The sequence below is a fragment of the Xyrauchen texanus genome, chromosome 4 (genome assembly GCF_025860055.1).
Source record: "Xyrauchen texanus isolate HMW12.3.18 chromosome 4, RBS_HiC_50CHRs, whole genome shotgun sequence".
Taxonomy (NCBI): domain Eukaryota; kingdom Metazoa; phylum Chordata; class Actinopteri; order Cypriniformes; family Catostomidae; genus Xyrauchen; species Xyrauchen texanus.
Window position 1 is genome coordinate 51,527,449 of NC_068279.1, and position 15,179 is coordinate 51,542,627.

At 44.1% G+C, this 15,179-nt stretch overlaps 1 protein-coding gene across 2 annotated transcripts in view; it reads right to left on the reverse strand.

Moving 5' to 3' along the window:
* LOC127643015 (MAP kinase-activated protein kinase 5) overlaps positions 1–15,179 on the reverse strand; it is a 226,065-nt gene that overhangs the window by 52,841 nt on the left and 158,045 nt on the right. For both annotated transcript variants that reach the window (XM_052125531.1, XM_052125535.1), the window contains one exon: positions 8,102–8,206. In XM_052125531.1, the coding sequence (XP_051981491.1) occupies positions 8,102–8,206 (105 nt within the window). The remainder of the gene's footprint in view (positions 1–8,101; positions 8,207–15,179) is intronic.

Genomic DNA, 15,179 nt, shown 5'->3' on the forward strand with positions numbered 1-15,179 from the left:
CAAGCCTATCAAACACCAACACCTGTTCCAAGAATGTGACGACATCACAAGAAATCACAACATGATTGTCTACTGGAAGAAGGTGAAAGGACACTCAAGGCAACCAGGCCTTGACAAAGACTTGAACGACCAAACCGATGCACTTGCCAAGCCTGGCGCACTGCACGGTACTCTATGGTCACCTCCAACCCTCCCACCCACCGTGAACGTTGCAGTGATAACCCGAAGCAAACGAACTTTCCCTGCAACAGTGCCACCCTCACAGCCTCTAACGCTGACTCCGCAGATGTCAAACAACGACATAGCGGACATGCAAGACTCTGACACATCCATAAAGACTTTCCTGAACCACCTCTCTGACCCCACCAACCACCCTCTAGCGCCGTCTGACCTCACTGACGACCCATGCCTCAGATGACTGCATGACATAAAGCACATGCTGCGTGTGATAAACAACATTTTGTGGTATGCACCTGATGACATCACAGCGCCAAGGCTCGTGGTGCCACAGTGCCTAAGGGGGGTCATGCTAAGTTATGCCCACAACGCACCATATGCGGGCACCACGCGCCAGAGCCACTTATGAGACACTGAAACAAGTGGCATACTGGCCCCGCATGCAGGAACATGTGACAGAATATGTCAGAGAATGCCTGGTTTGCTGCCAGTTTCAACCGGCAAACCCAAACCACAGAGCTCCACTGCAACGCAGGAGAGTCACATTCCCATGGTCAGACCTCCAAATCGACTGGGTAGGACCTCTGCCCAGGTCGACGAGGGGCAACAAATACTTCCTCACAGTCGTGTGCCAGTTCACAAAGTGGGTAGAGTGTCTTCCAGCACCCAACGACACTGCCCAGACCACGGCATACCTCCTGATGAACCACATCTTCTCCAGGTTCGGACTGCCCCTGAGAGTCAACTCAGACAGAGGCACTCACTTTACGGCTGAGATTATGCAACAGATCTGGAGACTCATGGGAGTCCAAGCTCAACTACACGTCAGTCATCATCCAATCTCATCTGGCCAAGTGGAACGATTGAACCGAACCGTGGTCAGTATGTTGAAGAAGTATGTGTCTGCCAATCAGAAGGACTGGGATGTAAAACTCCCGCTGGTGCTAATGGCTCTCAGAGCCACCCCGCAGAACTCGACTCACGTGTCTCCCTTCGAACTAATGACTGGGCGGCAGATGACACTGCCACTGCATCTGCTGTATCGGCCAGGAGACTCCAGCCTCGTCACAGCCTGCACCACTCACCAGTACCTCGACGAGCTACACCGGCACCTGAAAGCAACATTTGCTTTTGCACAGCAACAGCTTCAAAAGAGTGCCGAAGGACAGAAAGCATACTATGATCAAAAAGCATCGCACCAAGAACTGGACGTGGGCGACAGGGTCTGGTATTATAACTTCATTCAGCCATCCCGCACAGCCTCCCATCGGCTGTCAAAGAAACTACTGCCCCACTGGACAGGACCCCATGAGATCATTGACAAACTCTCCCGGTGGCGTGCGGATCCAACTAAACCGGAGACAGAAAGAGCCGGTTCTCAAATGGGTCCACCGTAATCAAATAAAACGACATATGGCTGACAGCGAAAAGCGGGGAGGGGCCAATGCAAACTAACCTGATTTCCATCCTAGGAGTCGAAAGACCGTCCTGCATTACCAAGGGCGACCCTCGCTGACCCCCTTGTCTCTATCCCTTTTGCCCTTACTAGGATGCTGCTGTGGTTCAGCCATCCTGTGCCTCCAGTCAACCAGAAGTCAACCGCAGTCGGACATCATCTCACCCGGTCCGGCATCAGGCATCGTCCTGAGGGAACAACCGGGACTCCTGATCACCAACTGCCGGACCCACACCCAGAAAGTGTACGTTCGACTCGACCCCCGCAACGTCTACCGGGCCCACTACCCCCGCGCGGTAGCCCAATACAGCTGGGCAGGTGCCCGATGGACCGAGGACTCCCTCGCTCATGCTGAGGCCGATGTCACGCACATGCTCAACCAACTTGAGAAAATGACTGTCACACAAGCGGAGTTAGGTGGACACAACCACCGCTCCAAACGGTTCCTGGGAGCTTTGCTCGGAGCTGCCGCTGCCGTCGAACTCTGTTTAACATTGGTATGTCTAGTGTCAACGCAGTGAACCTAGCCACCGTGGAGGCGGCATGTGGCCGAAATTCAAACTGAGATACCCCAGCTAAAAGAGCAACTCACCACACAAAGTGCATCCCTGCAGACCATCGGCAAGACCTTGAGAGGAACTGTGGTAATTCTTAACACTCACAGCGTTCTGCTGAACCAGACAGTGAGCTCCATGAAACAGCTGTTCAACGTCTTCCAGAATGACTTCGCTCAAACGCAGCTGGTCACAGCCCTGATGACAGACATGCTGCGGGAGGTGAGCTCCTCCATTGACAGCCTAGCCATGGGTAGAATTCCACCGTACCTGATACCCTTAAGCCTTGTACAAACCGTGCTGGCTTCCGCCATCACCACAACGACTGACCCGTTACAACTACACCTTGCCTACTCTCTGGGCAGCGCCATCCCACTCTACGTCGACCCCGAGCAGAGGGAAGTGGGATTTCTCCTGAACCTACCCATCATAGAGTCAAGCCAAATCTACCAACTCAAGGACATTGTCAACATCGGGTTTTGGAAAAGTAACACACACATAAAGATCCACACCCCAGACTTGGTGGCCTACCACGACAGCGACCCATGGCTGTACCTGGCCCCAAATCTGCACATGTGCACGTTGACCAAAGACAATCACTACCTCTGCCCCAGCAAACCCTTCCTCAGAGACAACACTGACGGAATCTGCGGGCTGCAACACCTGGGCAGCGATACCCGCTGCCCCGCCGATGCCAAGCCTCGCACTCAAGTCAGTGAGACACAAGCCGAGATCGTAGGCGACAGGTGGCTCGTTAACACTCCTGTGGCGCGCAGCGACACTCACCTACGACCAGCATGACACCGCCACCCGTCTCACCTTGCCCAACCAGAGCATGTGGATTCAAGTCCCGAAAAGGTGCCATCCTCCACCTCGATGACCTGGCACTATACCATCTCCCAGGTGAAGAGTACGAAACAGAACTGGAAATCCCATCTTTCTTCCAGAATCAAAACCTCACCCTAGATCCAGAACTGGAACTATGGATCGAAAGAGAGGGCTCCCAGTTAATTGACATTGCTCCTATCGACACAGCCCTCCAAGCCTTGTCTCGAATGCCCATCTTGACCACCTCACCTGTTGTCCGAGCCTGGACCGCAGCGGACACTGCGCTGTGTATCTCTATGGGAATCAGCCACCTCCTGACACTAGGCCTGGCCTTCATCTTGTACAGGAGGCTCAACGAGATGCAAACATCCACAGTACAGCTCACGAAAGCCATGTCCGTAGGTTTCCGACGGAACCCCCGGAAAGAGGGGACCACAACAGAGACCACTCTGAACCTCATCGAATTGAGCCCTCCGTCCGAATAACCACCTACTACAACACCCTCATGATTCACCTGCCATCCGCCATTGTGATGATTGTCATCCGATGATGTCTCCAACAGGGACGTCACCTGATGAAAAAGGGGGACTGTAGCGTCTGGAGGAATCAATGAATGGAGAATCATGGACTCGGCTATTTTGGAGACAAAAGGACCTCTGTAAGATCACGGAAATGGTCTGTGTTAGTACGAGGAACTGTTGTCAGAGAGACAATCCAACTATTGACAGAGGATCATCGTGATGCCCCCCCACACACACATGTGACATCCTCGTGTTACCATGTGAGGAACAACCATGTGGAACTTTGAATTAGAAATGTGTGTGCCTTTCCCATAAAGCCTAAAAGGGCTTATTTTTAATGAAAAGTGTTTTAATCCCTGTGTGCTGTGCATTTTGGTGTTAGAACAAAACTAGTACAATGGTTTAACATGTGTGTAGTTTTAAACCCTGAGGTTTCATATTTAACAGCCCAAGGGTGTATATTCCTTTTAAGTGATACCAAACACATTTTTCTTGGTATCAAATTAAACCTTACGATGTGTCCTAACGGAATATACATATAAGATAACCGTAGAACTGTGTTCTGTTAGGTTTTTACCATCTTTTGAGTTGTTCAAAGCGAAGGTCTGACTAAATCATGAAGTATGCAAATGAGCCGTGACCGAACAAAGGGGCAATAAACCAAATTCCCGCCTGAAACTTCCACTCTTCTTATTGGTCGAGCCAATGAGAGGTGGGACACATTTTCTAAGGGCATAAATTGCACCAACAACGGACCTTCACTCTCTTCTCTTCGAACTCTCTTATTCTTCGAACTCTTGTCTTCGAACTCTTTTGCTGCTTACTTCAACCCTCTTCTCCCGGACCTCTTCAAGCCATCTTACATCTCTCACTTCTTCTCCCGATCTTCTGCAACCCTCCGGAACACTCGCCAACTATTCAACAAGTATTCTTAAGACGCTTCGAACTTCTCGGAACAACCCTTCAATTCCTCTTCAAGTGAGTTTCAACTCCACGCTCTGGAAACACCGCACCGAAGTCCTCTGTTTCAAGAACGCCACGAGGACACGCAGTCTCGCTCAAGCAACACAAAAGGTCTAGTGTGCAAGTATGATTTCACCTGAAATTCCAACGCGTTAAAGTGTGTAATTCCAGTTGCTGGCTCTTAAAGGGTTAATTGTTGTAATAAGTTTGCCATACCTCCAATAATTCTTCACTTTCCCTTACTGCATTTATTTCGTTTATTTTATGCTTATTCTGTGTTATATGTATGTTTGTCAATTGCACTGATATATCATAGTGCCTTGTATTAAACTCAATTATATGCGTAATTGTCTGTGTGTGTTGGTTACAAAGCAAAGCCTCTTTAATGTGCGATTTTCAGCTACGAGCTGATATTATCAAAGTAAGTTAACGTGCTTTTGATGAGTGAGCTTATAACTAGGAATAACCCCTCTGGAGAATTGATCAAAAGTACCAAATAAAGTGGTTCGGCGGACGAACTGACTGGTTGCGGTAGCCTACGGGTCAATTTAATTGAGGCGTTATTAAAATAAATATAGCCTGTCTGCATATGATGTATATTCCTAATTAATCATAATTCGTTGTGTTTAATTATCTGTATATATTTGAAGCAGACTCTTGGACTATATAAGCCCGTTTGGGGCGTTTTTACATGTATGGGTGTTCGGGTCACACTGTATGATTAATCATTGATTTCGATCAGTAATATTAATTGTACATTCCCCAAACCTGACCTGTTCACACGCTACACTACTATTTTGTGGTGCAAAGATATGTGATTTGTTACTCGGTTGCTAGGGTAACCCCATCTGGTTGCTAGGCAGTTACCATAGTGATACTAATGAAGTCTCCTTGCCATCCTGAGTGAAATAAGTCAACCCGGAAGTCTCTACGTTTTTCTGATGCAGAGATATGTGATTTGTTACTCTGTTGCTAGGGTAACCCCATCTGGTTGCTAGGCAGTTACCATAGTGATACTAATCAAGTCTCCTTGCCATCCTGAGTGAAATAAATCAACCCGGAAGTCTCTCTGATTTTGTGGTGCAGAGATATAGTTATTGCTAAACGGTTGCTAGGGTACTCTGTTTAGTTGCTAGGGAGTGGCTTGGCAGCTGCCAATCATGAAACTACAAAGGCTGCTTGTCAGTATGAATGATATAAACCAACTCCCATGCCTCTGTGACATTCAGAATGGAAGATATCCCTCTATGGATTTTTGTTGCTAAGGTGCTCGACAATGGTTGCTAGGGAGGGGCTAGAAAGTGTTGAGGTGATTCATGATTGGCTGTTTGCTGCCCCGAGTCAAACGAGACCACCCTTGTGTTTTTATGACACTTCTATCCGGAGATATCCCTTTGAAGTCTTTCATTAGAAGTCTATGGGACTTGATGCTAAGGTGCTCTAAATTGTTGATAGGGCGTGGCTTGATAGATTCAAAATGATCCTGAGAGACTGATTGGTGGTCTGAGTAAAATGAGCCCGGCCCCTTGTCTCTATGACACTGTGATCCAGAGCTATGTTCAATACAATATCCCTATGCCATTTCATTTCATGGGCTGCCCTACACCATTGTAAGTCAATTGGAGCATTTTTGGGCGGCTCCTGCCCCCCAGGGGTGCAACTTTTACCCCATATTGAGGTATGCTCTTACAGAGCCTGCCAGCCTCTTCAAATGTGGCAAATCACACATTTCTGCAAAATCCTCGCTCGGAGCTGTGATGCGTAAAAGGTTGTCGCAATGTTAAGTCTATGGGATTTTCCGGCCGCTTTTTTGCCCCTGGGGCAAATACCGTACCCCCGATCGCTTATAAAAGTCATAGCACACGTGTCCTCAATAGGCGGTTCGATTTGACACCTCATTCGTGGGTCTACGCCAAACGGTGCGGGACGAGTTAGGTGCCGAAGTTTTGTACGGAGATATAAAAAATAAGTATGTGAGATTACAATAGTGATGCTTTGCAAGCACCACTAACTAGATAGGTACATTTCCTGAAGAAAATGTGAGTGGTGCTTGCCGTGGCAAAACTCGTCAAATAACATGCTTGAAAGGAACAAAAATTATGGTCATAAATAAATCAACCCAGAAGTCTGTACGATTTTCTGGTGCAGAAATATGTGATTTGTTACTAGGTTGCTAGGGTAAGCCCATGTGGTTGCTATGCAGTTAGCAAGGTAATACAATACATGGCTCCTTTCCATCCTGAGTGAAATAAGTCAACCCGGAAGTCTGTACTGTTTTCTGGTGCAGAGATATGTGATTTGTTACTGGGTTGCTAGGGTAACCCCATCTGGTTGCTAGGCAGTTACCATAGTGATACTAATGAAGTCTCCTTGCCATCCTGGTTGAAATAAATCATAGGACGAGTTAGGTGCCGAAGTTTTGTATGGAGATATAAAAATAAAAAAAATAATAAGTATGTGAGATTACAATAGTGATGCTTTGCAAGCACCACTAATAAGTATGTGAGATTACAATAGTGATGCTTTGCAAGCACCACTAATAAGTATGTGAGATTACAATAGTGATGCTTTGCAAGCACCACTAATAAGTATGTGAGATTACAATAGTGATGCTTTGCAAGCACCACTAATAAGTATGTGAGATTACAATAGTGATGCTTTGCAAGCACCACTAATAAGTATGTGAGATTACAATAGTGATGCTTTGCAAGCACCACTAATAATAAGTATGTGAGATTACAATAGTGATGCTTTGCAAGCACCACTAATAAGTATGTGAGATTACAATAGTGATGCTTTGCAAGCACCACTAAATAAAATAAAAATAGTAAGTATGTGAGATTACAATAGTGATGCTTTGCAAGCACCACTAATAAGAATCGGAATAATAATAAGTTTAAGTAGGATTTCAGTAAGTTGGCTCTCACAAGCCAACTTAATAAGTTTAAGTAGGATTTCAGTAAGTTGGCTCTCACAAGCCAACTTAATAAATAAAATAAAAACTGATGAAAATAATAAAAACACAGGTAGAGAGGTTTGTTTATTTTATTTTCGAATAATTTTTTGTCTCCTGGTACCTATACCTTTCTCTCATCTTGCGCTCTTTCTATATTTCATTGGCTATGGATCATTGTCAGTCTCTTGCTCGTCGGGACAGTGCGCACAAGACGTCAACACATCTAGCTGTTTTTAGTCTTAAGCTTTAATTCTGAAGGTTCTTAAAGGGGTAAAATAAATAAAATAAAAAAATCAGCTAATGATTGTTTTAATATTTATTTGGTATATATGTAACATTTATTATTTTCAATGGGCATTGGTTCTAAATGCAACATACAGAAAATTATATATGGATTTGTAGGAAACATTAAATAGATAATGCGAAATCATTGTAGATTTTAAAGTTGTTTTAAGAAATTTATTTACTAAAAAAAAAAAAGAAAAAGAAAGAAATAGTGCTGATTTTGGATTCTACAGTACAGTCTACAATAAAAAACATGTTAATCATATTTCATTAATCACGAGTTAATATGTTGATTTAGAAATCGTGTATATTAATATAACAAGTACTGAATGTAATTTCAATCCGGAAAAAAAACACTTACCATCCCAACTTAATCCTTGCAATCCATCTCTCAGAAGCTTGCAGTCCCGATTGAAGCGCCACGCTTCATACATAACTACATTAAGTTTTTCATCCTCATTGTCGCCTGCAAAAAAAAAGTAAAAAAATACAATAAAAATACCACTCAATGATGATTTAAAGTAATATACAGTACTGTATATGCAGTAGATAATGTAAAATTTGTAATATTTACATTTTGCATTCATGGCACTAATGCGTTAACACGCTACCATTATATGCACTGATACTACTGCAAAGATGATTGAGTCATAGGAAATTAATATCAGCTGATACCAATCAGTGGCTGATCAATTGGACCATCCCTAATCGTAAGTAGGTCTCAAAAATGGTTAGGAAAATAAGTGGTCCCTGAAATTTGCTGCAATTTTGAATAAAAATGACTTTTTTTAAATACAGTACGTGGAGTTTTTGAATAGGAAGGTAACATGGTATTGGCACTGAACATTGTGTTGTACAGTGGCTTGATCCAAGTTGGGGTGGGGCCCAGGGTTATTAGTTTGGATGACAGCTAGGCTGCTGCGTGATGCTCATTCTGGTCTGGGTTGCAGGGTCTGGCAGCTCATCTCTATGTGGCTGCTCGACTATCCTTTCATAACCTCCTCCTTGTATATATGGGGTGGGTCCTATAGTTATCCTTTTGGTGGAGGCTAATCGTGCATGCACTATGGAAACATATCTCTACCAGGACCTAGGAAAAGCCTTGTAATTGTTACTATGGCCATTAATATTGCTTTTGTATGCATTGATTATTTGCAGATTGAAAAAAATGTAATAAATAAATAGAAATGTTCCCCATTTATAATAATAGCCATCTATCCACCTAAGCAAACTGAAGGAAAGTCTCTTGTAAGCTGCCAACCATCACAGTTTTGAGAGCCCCTTAAGTAGATGGCTTCCCAGGGGACTTTCAGCCTCTCAAAAGGATTTGTCTGCCCAGCCTGATACAGCTCTTCCCAGCATTGTGATTCTTATTTCCTTATGTCACTGAAGGCAGCGGATCACAGAGAATATACAAACTCGAACACAAATCATACACCTCTCTCTAAAAATATGAACTTCTGAACATAACCACATGGCATGAATCAGATTTCCCTCCTTTGGCAAAACCAGCTTTAAATAACCTTCTGGCGTCCAGCAGATATGCATAATCTTTTAATTTAATAAGACATGGTCTAATGTCTGTAGACATCTGTTTGAGTTTCCTGATAATCTTTTCCCATTCCTTTTCCTCAAATGTGAACCCCATGTCATTTTCCCATGTCAATTTTAATGCAGAACTAGTCCCACTGTCTGTGACTAAAGGCCCCTGCATAATTCATTCGAAATAAAAGAATGATTGGGTGTGACGTCATTTAGAACAAAATCAGGCCAAAACGAATGTGTTTTGAAGTTCATTTCGGCAGTGGCGGTTCTAGACCATTTTGACCGGAGGCATGACAAATGCTTCAATGCACCCAGACATTGTTTTTTCACAAACTTTAAGCCATGTTACCACACTTTACTTTAGAATGAAAAATGCAGTTCAATTTAGTCAAATTAATGACACATCAATATTTCAGGTCAGAATTTAAGCAGTATAATCAATGTGCACAGGTCATGTAAATTGTCACCATTTTTAAGCACATTTTGAAATTAATTTTAAATTGTCCTACAGTGCATAAATGCATTTTTAAACATATGTGTGGGTAGTATCTAAATTACTAGGTTAAAAGGCTACATGCATAGTAATTCTAAGAAATTAGAAAATGTAGTTTAAAAAAAAAAACAATTAGATGGAGGATGGTATGTCATACATACTTCAGGACAAGCCAACTTCCAAAAAGTATTTTGTGTCAGCTTGTCCCATAAACTAAAAAGTTTAAACATGCCAATCAAATCAGCTGCATTGTTAAATACAAAACATAAAAGTAATGATAGTGAATATTTGGTGGGGAAAAAACTAAACATATTACATATATGCTCAAACAAATAAAAATAACACACACACATATACACACACACACTTGTATACACTGCTGAGCCAAAACATTATGACCACCTGCCTAATATGCTGTTGGTCCTCCACATGCCGCCAAAACAGCACCGACTCGCTGAGGCATGGACTCTAGAAGACCCCTGAAGGTGAGGTGGAGCTGCCGTGGATTTTGTTGGACCAGCACATCCCACAGATGCTCAATCAGTTTGAGATCTGGTGAATTTGGAGTTCAGGGGATGTATGCATAAACTTCTCAGAAATGCCCAAACAAAGAGTCTTCAGCTTTGACTTAAGTGTAAAAAACAATTCTCAGCAAAAAGTATGACTAAGTGTTCTGAAATAAGGACTACAGTGATATCGACCCAAAATGGCCACCCTCAAACACTTAATCAGCCAAATAGTGAGCCTGCAAATGTAGTTTGTTCCAGCTGGTATGACAACATTCATTAATTAATTCATTAATGAATGATTTAATGGGTCATTTTCTGTTGATGAATTATTTAATAAATCAAATGAGAAAGCCAAATTTAATTTCCTGTATTTTAAAACAATATTACACACCTTGCCGAATGTTGTCCTCTAAAATTTGCAAATTAAAGGCTACAAAAACCTAAATGCATAATTGTACTCTATGCATTGTGTGCAAAATGTTGTAATATAAATTGCATACTGTATGCTTTTCACATTATCAAAATAAGCATTTGTACAGTTTAAATGTAGAAGGATATTTTAAATCTCTAAATGATAATAAAACAAACTTACAATATAATTCCAGTTACATGTAAGATTTCAGTTAAACATGGTTCAAGAGGTAAATTTGACGTTAACCAAATCAACAATATTTGATCAAAATAACTATTTTTGTCATAATGATTGTGGTCTGGTTCTCTGTCGTTTCACTACGTTTGGTTGAGACACATGTGTGCACACTACAAGAGAAGCCTTTTTAAAGTAAAAATTATTTGCTTGCAAAATGGAAACTTACATGACTGAGTTTATAATATTTAAAAATAACAATAAATCAGTAATAGGTAAGTTATAAACTGGCGTTGATCATCTCTTGAGCGCATTAAATAGCAGAAAGAATCTGTTAAAGCACCTGACACACCACATGAAACTATGAGCTTCTATGAAACGTTTTATATAGTGCTTGGTTTATGTTTTTTCAGAAGCAAAAAAAACCTGTCATTTTTAATTTACTCCTCTTTTCGGAGTCCTCGTTGTGGCGTAGTGACTCTCCTCAATCTGGGTGGTGAAGGACGAATCTCAGTTGCCTCTTCATCTGAGACTGTCAATCCGCGCATCTTATCAAGTGGCTTGTTGAGCGCAACCAAATAACTAATTAGAAAAATTATGAAGATGGATTTCACTTGTTCGCTCAACTACGAATCACAAGTCCAACACATTATTACTAGGTTGGATAATGAGTTGTCTCTGTGCAACAGTCATCGTGCTACTCTTAACTAGGTTTAGATACCTCTCCAGTGCTCTTAAATGGTTTAGGAGCTGAGACCATATCTTAGCCCCTATTAATATTTATGAATTACACTTATTCTTGTCTAAGTATAAGAGCAAAACAACATAATTCTTAGAATTGTGACACACATTTAAGGATTACATTTGAATCCAAGTGAATTTATACATTCAGCCTCAGGGAAACACCTCGAAGTCATCATCATGTTCCTCAAACCATTCCCGAACAATGTGTGCAGTGTCGCAGGGTGCATTATCCTGCTGAAAGAGGGCACTGCCATCAGGGAATACCATTGACATGAAGGGGTGTACCTGGTCTGCAACAATGTTAAGGTTGGTGGCATGTGTCAAATTGACGTCCAAATAAATGGCCGGACCTAGGGTTTCCCAGTAGAACATTGTCCAGTGCATCACACTAACTCGACCGGCTTGTCGTCTTCCCACAGTGTATCCTGGTGCCATCACTTCCCCAGGTAAACAGCGCCACACATACATGGCCGTCCACATGATGACCTTCTTTCACAGCTCCGTTTGTCTGCCCATTGTAGGCGCTTTCGATGGTGGACAGAGGTCATCATGGGCACTCTGATCGGTCTGCGCTATACAGCCCCATATGCAGCAGGATGCAATACACTGTGTGTTGTGTCACATTCCTCCCGTAACCATCATTAACATTTTCTGTGACTTGTGTTACAGTAGAATTTCTGTCAGTTTGGACAAGATGGGACAGCCTTCGTTGCCCTTGGGCATCAATGAGCCTCGGATGCCAGTTTGTCCCTCCCCGTACCTCTGTCGGTAGGTACTCGCCACTGCTGACAGGGAGCACCCCACAAGCCTTGTCGTTTTAGAGTTGCTCTGACCCTGTCGTCTGGCCATAACAATTTGACCATTGTCAAAGTCGCTCTGGTCTTTTCTCCTGCCCATTTCTCCTGCATTCCATATTGATTAGGACAGATTGTTCGCTTACCATCTAATCTACCCAAACTTTGACAGATGGCCTTGTTAAGAGATCATCAACATTATTCACTTCACCTATAAGCGGTCATTATGATTTGGCTCATTAGTGTAGTACGCAGCATAAATGAGTACACCCAATCTGAAACCTAACATGTTCAGCTCTTTCTCTTTACAAAATAGACATGATTGGTGTTCATGTATAATGTAATGTTTAAGGAACTTTGGTTTATCAGACACGAAGGAAACATGTCAATGCTAAACAAGAAAATGAATTTCTTATCAAAATATTAAAAGTCCATATTGCAAAAATGAGTACAACCTCCTGAAAGTTACAATATAAAGCTTAAAATATTTTATGGTGCTAGTTGAGTGACATCGATCAGCAGATTTTTCTTTTGAACTATCACACACAAATAGGCATAATTGGTTAAAGTGTAAAAGTGCTACTTGCATTTACATGGACCCTAGTAGCATAGTCTGAATAAAAAAGTCTCATGTAACCATGTCAACAACTGGTCAAATCTAATGTAAACTTAATTTGGATTGTAAGGGGTGGTGTAAACCTTTTATAATCCATTTGAGAAGAAAATATTTGCCATGTAAATTCTTGATTGGATTGCTTTCTTAAACAGGGATGTTGTGCGCATGTCCGCAGTAATGGCGTCATGACGATGAGGGAATGCTGTACTGAAAGAAGATATGTGACCAATAGAAGATTGAAAAGAAACACACTACTGGCCTCTACTATTTCAAAGCTAGATGTTTTTTTTATTGTTGCTGAATAGTAAGCAGATGGTATATTTGAACATTTTGGATGTATAACGGTTACCCTGTCTTGTCTCACTGTTGCCCTTTGTTTGTCATTTTGTCACTTTTGTTATTCCTTAGTTTTCACTTTTGTCACCCTTGTACCTCCATAGTCTTGTTTTCCCTCGTGTTCACTGTTCATTGTTTTCACCTGCCCTTGTTAATTTGCCTTTGGTTTCTGTTAATCACCTTGTCACCTAGTTTGTGTTCTGTTTGTTCATTGGCCCCTTTTTCCCATGTTTTTGTATTTATATCCTGGTTTTTGGTTTAGTCCTTGTCTGTCGTTGAATGCTGTTGTACGTAGTTTGTGCTCGCTCCCATGCCTGTGTTCCCGTGTTCCAGTTCCTGTGTTTTCGTGTTTTGTTTTCATTTGCCCATCGTGGTAGTTTTGTTTATTCCATGCCTGTGTTCCCGTGTTCCAGTTCCTGTGTTTTCGTGTTTTGTTTTCATTTGCCCATCGTGGTAGTTTTGTTTATTCTTGCCTGTTTGTTTCCTTCAATCAAATAAACCCGCATTTGGATCCTCATCCCTTGTCTGACTCCGACCTCATTACGTTACAGAGCGACAGACCACACAATGGATCCAGCGGTTATTCGGACCAACTACCGGTTGCTCAGCCTCAAACAAGAGGACCGCCCTGTTGAAGACCACATCAGCGACTTCCTCGGCTGGCGAAGTTCCACGGACTTCCGGACTCAGCCCTGGTGGTTTTCTTCAGGGACACTTTACACGTTTCAGCTCAGGGAGCGTTTGCCGCCGGCTACTGGCGTGATTGGACTCTCCACGAATTCCTAGAGGCGACCTTACTGGTCTGCGGCTGCGCCGTACACAGTGGGCTTCGCCGAGAAGGACCCTACCTCTCCACCCACTGTGGAGACCCTTCAGCCGTCCGGGGCTCCTCCTGTCACGCCTACCCGGTCTGCAAGCCAGAGCCTCGCCTGCCCTGGCCGGCGAGCCTGAAATCACGCCGACCAGGAACAGCGTTGCAGCGTCGCCAGTCGCCTTCCATGAGCCAGCGCGGCCCGCCGTCGGCCGGAGGAGGAGAAGGCGGGCTTCCGCCTCCCGGCCAGCGCCAGCCCGGTCTGCGAGCCAGAGCCCACGCATGTCACGGTGAGCGAGCTAAAGCCCACGCATGTCACTGTGAGCGAGCCTGAGTCCTCGTCAGCCACGGTGAGCGAGCTAGAGCCCACGCATGTCACTGTGAGCGAGCCTGAAGTCCTCGTCAGCCACGGTGAGTGAGCTAGAGCCCTCGCATGTCACTGTGAGCGAGCCTGAGCCCTCGACCGTCCCCGAGCCAGTGCCTGTAGCCTCAGACGTCAGTGAGCCAGTGCCGATAGCCTCAAACGTCAATGAGCCAGTGCCGTTAGCCTCAAACGTCAATGAGCCAGTGCCTGTAGCCTCAGATGTCCCTGAGCCAGTGCCTGTAGCCTCGACTGTCCCTGAGCCAGCGCCTGTAGCCTCGACCGTCCCTGAGCCAGCGCCTGTAGCCTCGACCGTCCCTGAACCAGCGCCTGTAGCCTCGACCGTCCAAGAGCCAGTACCAGAAGCCTCGACCGTCCAAGAGCCAGTGCCTGAAGCCTTGACCGTCCAAGAGCCAGTGCCAGGAGCCGTGACATCCAAGAGCCAGTGCCAGTAGCCATGACCATCCAAGAGCCAGTGCCAGTAGCCAGGTCCGTCCAAGAGCCAGCGCCAGTGGTCGTGCCCATCCTAGAGCCAGCACCTCTCGAGCCTTCCAGGGCTCCTCCTCCCGAGTCTTCCAGGGCTCCGCCTCCCAAGTCTCTCAAGTCTCTTGAGTCTTCTAGGGCTCCTCCTCCCGAGCTTTCCA